Source organism: Heterodontus francisci, chromosome 13 (assembly GCF_036365525.1).
Source record: "Heterodontus francisci isolate sHetFra1 chromosome 13, sHetFra1.hap1, whole genome shotgun sequence".
Classification (NCBI taxonomy): Eukaryota; Metazoa; Chordata; class Chondrichthyes; order Heterodontiformes; family Heterodontidae; genus Heterodontus; species Heterodontus francisci.
This window is the reverse complement of record NC_090383.1, coordinates 53,049,441-53,059,498: the sequence shown is the minus strand read 5'-3', so window position 1 is coordinate 53,059,498 and position 10,058 is coordinate 53,049,441. Positions and strand designations below refer to the sequence as shown.

At 43.7% G+C, this 10,058-nt stretch overlaps 1 protein-coding gene across 4 annotated transcripts in view; it reads right to left on the bottom strand.

Moving 5' to 3' along the window:
* Positions 1-559: 559 nt before the first annotated feature.
* rps6ka2 (ribosomal protein S6 kinase, polypeptide 2) overlaps positions 560-10,058 on the bottom strand; it is a 665,937-nt gene continuing 656,438 nt past the window's right edge. For all 4 annotated transcript variants that reach the window (XM_068044824.1, XM_068044826.1, XM_068044825.1 and 1 more), the window contains one exon: positions 560-2,687. In XM_068044824.1, the coding sequence (XP_067900925.1) occupies positions 2,562-2,687 (126 nt within the window). In that variant the 3' untranslated portion in view covers positions 560-2,561. The remainder of the gene's footprint in view (positions 2,688-10,058) is intronic.

The window sequence follows — 10,058 nt, the reverse complement described above, 5'->3', positions numbered from 1 at the left end:
GGTATATTACCATCGCAAGCGACAATGGCTCGCACCCCCACCCAGACGGCTCTACTACAACACTCCTCTGGCTCCCTGCCAACATATGAGCAGGCCGATCTTGCTGCCCACTGACAACCAGCAAGCTGACTCTGGGGCTGTTAAATATTCCCCGCAGTTTGTCAGAACTATCCGAATGAGCCGGCGGACTAGCTTGTCATGGTCCTGCCGCTGGCCTCACTTGTTGCCTGACACAGGGATTGGACCCCAATTCTGGTGGGATACTATTTTTAGATTAATGTGCTCCTCATCCCCACCAAGATAACCCCACCATCATTTCCTAGATTATTTTCAAACTAATTGATTAACAAAATCTGATTTTGGGATTAAAAGCCCCGAACCTTTTCTGGCTTTTGCACTAAGAATTGGAATGGAAGATTTCTGTACTGTACCTTAGGGACATATGTGTGACGCATGATGATGTCATTAATATGATCCATGCGAAACAACAAAATAGGAAGTACTGAGTTCTTGACTGTTAATGTTATTTGAAGTGAAATGAGAAGTCCAACCTTTACTATTTATTTTTCCAAGTGATTTAATACAGTCTTCACACTGGCTGTGAACTTGACAAGTAATTGTGGGCTGTCATTTAGCTGAATTGTTCTTTGATTTAGTTCTGTGCATATTTTTTAGTCATGCTCCAAATAAAAATACATTTTCCTAATTTTCTCCAAAATTTACCTGGGTTTTTTTGCCATCCAACATCCTCATGGTTTTTAACACTAGAAATAGAAACAGAAGCCAAAAAACACCCCAAAACACCCTGCGGTTTAAAATCAGCAATTAAAAAAAACTTTACAGAACCCTACCTCATTGTGAAGCCCAAGCAAAACCCTCCTCACAATAAATGTAAAGTGCATTATATAACAGGTAGAATGGTGCCCTGCAGCATGGGACAAGTTGCCAGTCTGGAACCCTTTGCTGGGAGTCTATCTGTCTCAGATGTCCATGCATTACCTACCCATTCTATCCACACCCAAATTGTTTCTCAGGGCAGTAAGAATGGGCCAACTTAGAAGGAGGCCACGAGCTAGCACTCCCTCCTACAGCTGCATGCAGTACAGTAGCCTGGCCTTGCAAGTCCCCTCTCTCTCTCTCTCTCGCCAATGCAGGCAGAAACCATGATGTCCTTCTGAATAATTGTCACCAAATGTTTTTGACCAAGCATCTCACGTGCATGACAATGCCAACAATTCCAAACCACCAGATATTGTCCTGTGAGTAGCATGTGACAAAATATATCTGACTGCTGAGTCAGCTGATCTCAGCCAGGATGGCATAGGGAGTCAACACTTAGGTTCACCATGTGTGGGTTAGCAAGGACAAAATTGGCCAGGATTCTCCTGATCGCTATCTACAAACCTCTGCTGGAAGTGTTTTTTATATTAATGTTGATGAGGACAGAATCAGGCTTGGCAATGGTTCCCATAATTGAACAACCTGTTTACACCTCTGTTGAGGTTCACACAAGAGTAATGACTTCTTGAGTGAGGTGCTAGAAGATGACTGCTGATCATATACCCCAGCAGGAGATCAATATCTTCAGGTGAGGAAGGGCAGGAAGAAAAGTGGTGAGGAGAAAAATTGTTTTCTTAGCATCTTATTTGATTGTTAAAAGCAGAATCACAACATTGCTGATTCTAACACTAATAATGCCATATTAAGGCATGCCACCCCTTTCAATGTAAGTAAATTATACAATACCACAGGCTAAAGTTAAATCTAGTGCTTAGAAACAGAACTATGTAAAAAATAGTCAACATTTATAGGCTATAGCATAGTCTCTTCACAGTACTCCACATGCAGCATCAGTGAAAAGACAGTGCTTTCAAGCTTCTTGTCTTTCCATACTTTAGAAGTACATTGTGCTTCTTTCTACTTTACATTATCACAGGACATTTAAAAAAATTGCAATTATAAAATATGAAAACATCAATAAGGGTACCTGGTTGGTCCACAAACATTTAACTGAACTGAATTGCTGCCTCCCAAAAAAAAAAGAAAAATGAAGAGTTCAGATGCCGTGGGCCTAGCCAGGCAGGATTCTCAGTGCAGAGATCTGTCTGCTTCAAACTACTCTCTTTTTAACTCCCTTTATTCTTTTTAAACAATTAAGAGGTAACAACCTTGCTTCACTTTTTACAGAGCGTCAAGTACAAGTATTTTCTCAAAGCACTTGTGTGTTTATCCTTTTCCACTTACTTATGAAAGAGGTTAAGTCTAGCTTTCACAGTCAGTATTTGCCCATTCTTTTAAAACAGCATCAGGCAAAAACAAAGACACTCTTGTTAATTTAGAAAAGGAACTAACGTTTGTTCATCTCTTATCCTTTACAGCGCAGCAAGTTAGGTTAATGACCCTTTGTCTGTTCTGTAACAGTGAATAACAGGAGCCTGAAACTAGGCCCAACCTCTGTGAATACTTTGGGTCTTTGAAGCCTCTTGCATTGGCTAAGAGAGGCCCATATATTTTTATATATAATGAATAGAGAACTTCCCAGAGTTGGTATATAATAGCTGTTATAGTCTTGTAGAAGTCAATCTTTTCATTCCTCTTCGCTGAGCCAGGTTTGATGCCAATACAGGTTCTAGTCTTGGTGCCTGAGGTGTACGATTTAAAGCAAAGTAGGTGGCAGCCATTGCGCCCTATAATAAGATTTAAAACAAAATCTGTAAGATGACAATTTAGATTCTGACTGCTCAATTACCAGGCATATTTTAAAAAACATATTTTACCAATTCCCCTGGTCTCTGGTTCCTTACTGGAGTACAGGTTCCATCAGCTTTCCAGTACTGCACCCAAATCACTGTTCTCAGTGTGTGAGGCTAGGCTTGAGTGTTGGCAGGCTATTTGACAGCATCACAACCGAGTCAAATCCCAGTGTCCACATACACAAGCATAGCAATAATAAACACCGTATGATCTTCAGGAGCTGGAACTGTGGCTGATTTATCCTTAGATAAGTGGGCTTTAAAGAAATAATTTAATTGTATGGAAAATTTGTGGTTGGAGATCTCGTTTCAGATGGTAAGGGACAGAATTTTTAAAAAATTAAAAAGCTTAGGCCATTATTCAAGGTTGGTTCTAATTGGCCTCTGAGCCACTTCAAAAAAATTGAAACAAACTGGGATTGGGCAGCATTTACCTCTCACCTCCTATAAATGTAGACAAAATACTACAGGAGCATAATATGGACCATGAAGGAGTGACCAGCACCCAGCCCAGTGGGGGTGAAAGGGAGGAAGATGGAGGTCGAAATAGAAAGCTAATGATTGGTCGTGTCACTCAATTTTCCCACCTTTTCTACCATGGGTAGGCTGCTAGAGGAAAAGCTAGCCTTAGATCTCCAGAATTAGACTTGCAGTGCATTTTTAATTGTTCGGAAAATTCATAAATAAATGAGAATGAGTATAAAAGCTGTCAATATTTTCCCAATTATTGGATATACTGTTAAGGAAGTCACAGGGCCAAGGCAATGTTTCCTCATTTTTGATTGTGTGCTATCATTATGAGTGCATCTTAATTGATGGGAAGAAATCACTAAGTGATTTTTGATATATTCCAATATTGTAAGTCTAGAAGCTGCACCATTAAAACAGTTTCCTTGTGTTCTTTTCTTGTCAAAAAATGTAATCTTGTTACGAGTACATTAGTAGTTAAGCATCATGGAAGAAATCACAGAGTATATGAAGATAAAAAGGAGTCTTTCCTCCCTGGTCTGGCAACAACTAAAATACAGAAGAAACTAGATTCTGAGAACCCATGACCCACTAACTGAAGCCAGAGGCCAGTAAATTAAAAGAAAAACACGTTTTAGCAAGTGGTAACATTTGTGTCTTTCTGCAGGGGTAGTGTGAGGGGTTGAGTACAATACCAGGTGCCATTGTGTATTTTTAAAAAACTAAAATTATCCAATCAGTGGTTCACGCATTGTTTCAGCTTTATGTGCAGATCAGTGGTACAACTATTCTATTACTGCCTAATGTGACACTCATCACTGCATTCTCAGTTTAAATAAATCAGGGGAAATAACTCAGCACAAATCTCTGTAACTGCAAGCAAAGCAGCCTTTCTAAACTTTCCAGCCTTCAATGACAGCACCAACAGCTCTCAGATGTCACCAAATAAGCTGCTCTGCTACCTGACTTACTCTCACTACACAGCCACATACATTGCTCACTTCCTCACATTGCGGCTGGCAGCAGGTGAAACTAACGATACCATTGATGCTAGTGTAAGTCCTTTGTTTTCCCAAGAAAGTCGAGCACTACCTTTGCTGTGATTCCAAGTGAAAATATTTCCTCTAGCCTTATTACAGGGATTCTTTAAACGTGATATTTTGCCTGAGCTGTACTTTTAGTTTTATTGATGACTGCAGTGAAATCTCCGGTTGATGTGAAGCATCAAGTGTTTTAGTGTAGTGGATCGTATGTGGCGATTAGTCTGCTTGTCACCTCTTGCTTTCAGCTCTCACTGTTGGCTCGCTGTACAAGTATTGCAAAAAAGAGAGCCGAGTGTGGAAGCCTCTCCCTGCAGGACATAGTCTCTCCATCAGCAAGCCCAATGTAGTGCTTCCCCGAAGCAACACAAGTAAAGAGGGGACCCCGCAGTCTCAGGCTAAATTACAGGGGACTCAGAGGAGGCCTGGCCCACCGATGGGTAGCATGCAGGCCCGCCGGTGTGTGGTTCCGCCCTGGTATCCACGAACCAGATCCCCAGCTATGGGTAAATAGCCTCACTGCCTAGTGGGTGTCTCGGGAGAGAAAAAGGCTTAGGGAATAAACACCGACAGAAAATCTGGAGTGGAGTCCCACAGGAGATTATCTGTCATTTATCAGGCAGCTTTCAGGCAACTCCTGCAGCAGAGCTGGTATCAAACAGTACTGTTTTTTTTCATTTGCTTTTGGACAATACTAGCAATGTCGAGAGGGGTTCCTGATGCTTGGGCAACTCAGGGTCTCCATACTATTTACTCAGGCCTGCGCCCTGGAGAGGACATTCCAGCTTCATGGTTTACGTTGGCACAACATGGCAAGCAACAGTTACCGGTTATAAGCTCTTGCTCGATTGGCATAGACCATGAGTGCCAGGGGTTATTTCCGACAGCGGGAAAGATCATCGCGGCTCATTGGATAGCTACTGGGCAGCTCCCAGTCAGTTAGGTGCTGTCCTACCAAGACCTGCTTGCTTCAATGGGTGCTTGGAGCTTAGAGAGTCATCTCTTGACAGGTAGGTCGATAAACTATGCACCAGGCAAGACAAACACAACAAAGAAGACACCAGTCCTTCACATCACAAGCTGGAACATAAGGACCACGCGTCTTGGCCTTACCAATGACCTTCTGCAAGTTGATATTGCACGCAAGACAGCTGTGATTGACAAAGAACTTACAAGGCTTAATGTAGACATTGCTGCACTGCAAGAAACTAGGCTCGTTCAAAGTGAATCTCTTAAAGAGAAACACTATATGTTTTTCTGCAGGGGAAAGTCCAAGAGGCCGCACACGAGCTTGGAGTGTGTTTCGCAGTAAAAAAAACACGCTACTTGCCACAATTGAGCCTCCCACAGAAGGCTGAGAGACTTCTAACTGTTTACTTATCAACAAGCATGGGCCCAGTTAATCTCATGTGCATCTCTGCTCTGACACTCACCTCCATCCTAGATGTCAAGGATCAGATCTATGAGACACTTGACGCTGCCATAGCAGAATTCCCAGCACCGAGGAATTGTACATCTAGGGGACTTCAATGCAGCAGTGGGTACCGACTACACAGCTTGGCCAACGTGCAAAAGGCACCAGGGGATTGGCAAGATCTACATCATCTCCTTTGTTATCTCTTGTCCCACCCCCGCTTTACTTGCTTATAACCTTTGACATTTCTAATATTTGCCAGTTCCGAAGATGGGTCATTGACCTGAAACGTTAACTCTGCTTCTCGCTCCACAGCTGATGGCGACCTCAGACACACTGAGTCAGTTAATTAATCCGGCGAAGGCTTCAGAATTTTCGGTTTCAGGTTGACCTCATTGGCGTGCAGCTCAAGGATGTATGGCTTATCAGTGAAATGAACGCAAAATACTGCGGATGCTGGAAATCTGAAATAAAAACAAGAAATGCTGGAACCACTCAGCAGGTCTGGCAGCATCTGTGGAAAGAGAAGCAGAGTTAACGTTTCGGGTCAGTGACCCTTCAACGGAAGGGTCTGATGAAGGGTCACTGACCTGAAACGTTAACTCTGCTTCTCGCTCCACAGATGCTGCCAGACCTGCTGAGCATTTCCAGCATTTCTTGTTTTTATTTGTGTTCTCAGCACCCTCCTTTACAGTAGCAAAGCACAAACAACTAATGCAAGCCAAGAAAAGTGGCTGCCTCAGATGAGTATTGGGCATCTCCTGGCAGGACAGAGTGCCGAATACAGAAATACACCAGCGTACAGGGATCCCCAGCACCTTCGCCCTCTTGAGTCAGCGGTGACTCCATTGGCTGGGTCATGTGAGCCGAATGGATGACGGTCGCATCCCCAAAGACATGCTCTATGGCGAGCTTACTATTGGCACGAGACCAACAGGCTGCCCACATTTGCGATACAAGGATGTGTGCAAGTGAGACCTCAAGTTGACTGGGATCGGAGTTGATGCATGGGATGTCCATGCTGCTGACCGAGTGCCTGGAGAATGGCAGTCAGGAAGGGTGTGGAAAAGCAGCGGACAAATGAAATGACGAGATGGCAGAAAAGAGAGCCTTGCAGAAGTAAAAAACATCAGTTGACCTCGGGCCAATGATATTCATCTGTGCCAGCTGTGGAAGGGATTGCCACTCACCAGTCGGCCTCTATAGCCACAACACACAATTTTCAATCCAGAAGTGATATACACCCTGGGCGAAGTCCATCGTCTCCCAAGAAGGATGGATACCATCAAGGAAATCTATCCATCAGGAACGATGCACCAAACTGCAGTGACTGCATTGGTTTCCCTTACCCACTGGTTTCCTTGACAAATCCTATAGGAGGCTACCACTAATTCAGCAATCTAGAATGAAAGAGTTGAGTACGACAGCTGAACTGTGCAAGTCCAAAAGGAAAAAGAATTGAGAAGTTCCACCTAGTCGGTATCTTTCAATCCTTACAAATCTTTTCTGCAGAGTGACTATGATTTTTTTTTTAGTAATTGCTTTTCCTTTTGGGTGCTTTTGCCACACCAAGCTTAGTACTCACAAAGGAAAACAGCAACGCGATTGTCCTACTGCTTAGTTTTGTGAGTTCTCCGTCCAACACAGCAAGCAGACCCTTGACATACATGACAGATTGAACACTTTCTAGGTCAGGCCTCCAAGATTAAATTATTTTACAATATGCCCATGCTGCTATAATGCCAACATACTGAAGCTCAGGAGACTGGCACTATGCTCAGCATTTGTCATGCTTCTTGTGTGGCAGTTTCCTGATTTCCACCAAGGCATGAGGGGAAGATGCCGAGAGGATGTGACATGCTGCTCTACTGGGATGTAGAGAAATCAGAGTTAAACCTAACATGAGTAGTTCCTTCAGGCTGATTACAGAGTAGCAAAGGCAGAGGCTAGAGATGGAGTCTCCAGTTCATATCACTGATGGTCAGGAGAACTAAACAGGCCACTATGAGCAGCCTTTTGAGACTATTTGCTAATGCCTTCACAAGAGTCTCTTTGGGCAACTCCATTCCTTTCCGTGCACACCTCTCTGCAACGATGTGTTATGGTTCACCTTTAAGAGGTGTGGTCATGTTATAATGCACAGCAGTATAAGAGCTGTGATGTAAGACACCATGTGACTTCTGGTGTGAGGGCAGTCTGAAGAAATTATCTGTGCAGTGAAGATCTATATTTTCCTGCAGAACAATCCTGAAATAAAGGACCCACGTTATTGTGTTAGTGATTCTGTTGTGAATGGTTAGTGCCTTGTGTGTAGTTGTCACTAACACTAAGGTTAAGAAAACACAATATGGTGGCAGCTTGTGGGATTTTCAACATCTCAGCTTTTTGAGTACTCTTCCATATCTTCGAAGAAGTGCTAGCCACAGCCATTGTCAACTCTACAGAACTTCAGGAGCTTGAATACTTAATCCATTGCTTCACCCAACAGCAGCAGTATAGGCAGCTGGGTAAGCTTGTATGCAATTGGGGCTGCGAGGTTGGGTATTTACAGACTCCAGTTAGACTTGACATCCACGGAGATTCTGAGGGTCAGATTTCTCGTGTCAGAAGCAACTAGGGAAGGTCTGAACATGCTGCACGCTGTACAGATTAAACGGAACCCTGAATGAGAGGTATGTCGAGTGGATTAGCACCATAGCAATAGTGGACTACTGGGTTGAGCGTGAAAACAGGCCAGCTTTAATATTAATAGTGCCACAATCTGAAGGTGAACTGAGGAAAGGGCAATATTTAAGTCATGGAACAGAGGAAAAATCACCATTGCTGTTTTAGGTCTTCAACATTTTTAGCACCAAAACCACCCTTCATGGGCGGGGCTAAGTCAAAAGCGCTTGAATTGCATGACAGTGCCACACCCTCCAAGTGGAACTGCAGGCAGTTACTGTTGCAGTATTTCTATCTGTACGGCAGAAGATTTCTTTCAACTTCACGCAGAGTAAGGGCAGTGAGTCATTACAATAATGACAGTGACGTTTCCTACCATCAACTGGAAAGCAGCTGATCTTCTGTCAGAATTTCAGTTCTGCAGGCAAAGTGTTGAGCTATGTTTTGGCGACTTAGCAGTCACAGAACCAGAAAAGCAGGCAGTGAAAATACACATTGCCATTGGCAATGACGGCTTACATTGACTTAACACCTCTGGTCTCACCGAAGAAGAGCAGAAGGATCCTGCGGATATCTGGTCCACATTGGAGAATCAACTTCGTGTCAAGCTCAATTTTTGGGTCCATTGGCTCCAGTTCAGGTCTTTGACCAATCTGTCAGTCGATGTCGAGTAAGGGTCGTGAGTGTGACTTCACAGAGGCTGAACTGGCAGACAGTATCAGTGAGCTAGTGATTGCATCCACAACAATAAAGGCATACCAGAAGGATCTCTTAGAGAAGCCCAAGGGGTATACCGTGGATGCCTTGGTCAAAGATGGTAGAAATGTTAAGTCTATCTCCAACAGAGTTTACAATCCCTATGTGCTGTGAATGCCACATGTGCGTTGAATAAGGATGCCAAGTGCAGGGAACTGTGTAAAAGGCCCAGCATTTAATGACATCTGCAAGGCATGTAGTGTCAGAGGTCACTGGAAATATCAGTGTCGGAAAGCCAAGCCAGATGCTATTGGTAAGAGTCCTAACAAAGCCAGGTGGACCGTGAGAAGGCTTCACGCCCTGGCAAGCTTCGCTGTCATTCTTCACATAATAACTGATATATCCATGAGGATGCAGATGAAGTCAACCTCAATGATGATAATGGTGAGAGTCCAAGTCCAGGTAGGCAAGAGGAACAGTCATTTCACATTGTCAACGTCAGTGAACGCACTGATTTGATGACTCCTCTGGAGGTGTTTGCGACTATTCGTGTTCCATGTCCAGAAAAGAAGGGCACGCATGTGCTCTGGGCGAAGGTGGACATGAGTGCCAGTGCAAATATTTTACTTCTACACATACTAAAGAACATGTATCTGGGTAAATGAAGAGCCATGGTGACGCTGACAAACACCCAACTGATAGCGTATGATGTTCATCATTTCTGGGTTAGGGTCCATCAGGATTAATTGCAGGTACAAACAATTGGAATGGAAATCCCAACTTTCTTTTACATCATCCAAATGGCTGGACCTGCTAATGCAGGACTACAGGCATGCAGAGATTTGACCCTGGTAACGATACATGGCATTAGGTTCACTCCAGTGCCGATGCCCAATCTACAGGACAAACCAATTCGCTCTGTCGAGGATCTCACGTCGATTTACCCTGACTATTTCAACAGAATTGGTAGCTTCAATGGGGACGCTACGCTATACCTTCAGGATGATGCCACACCCACCATCA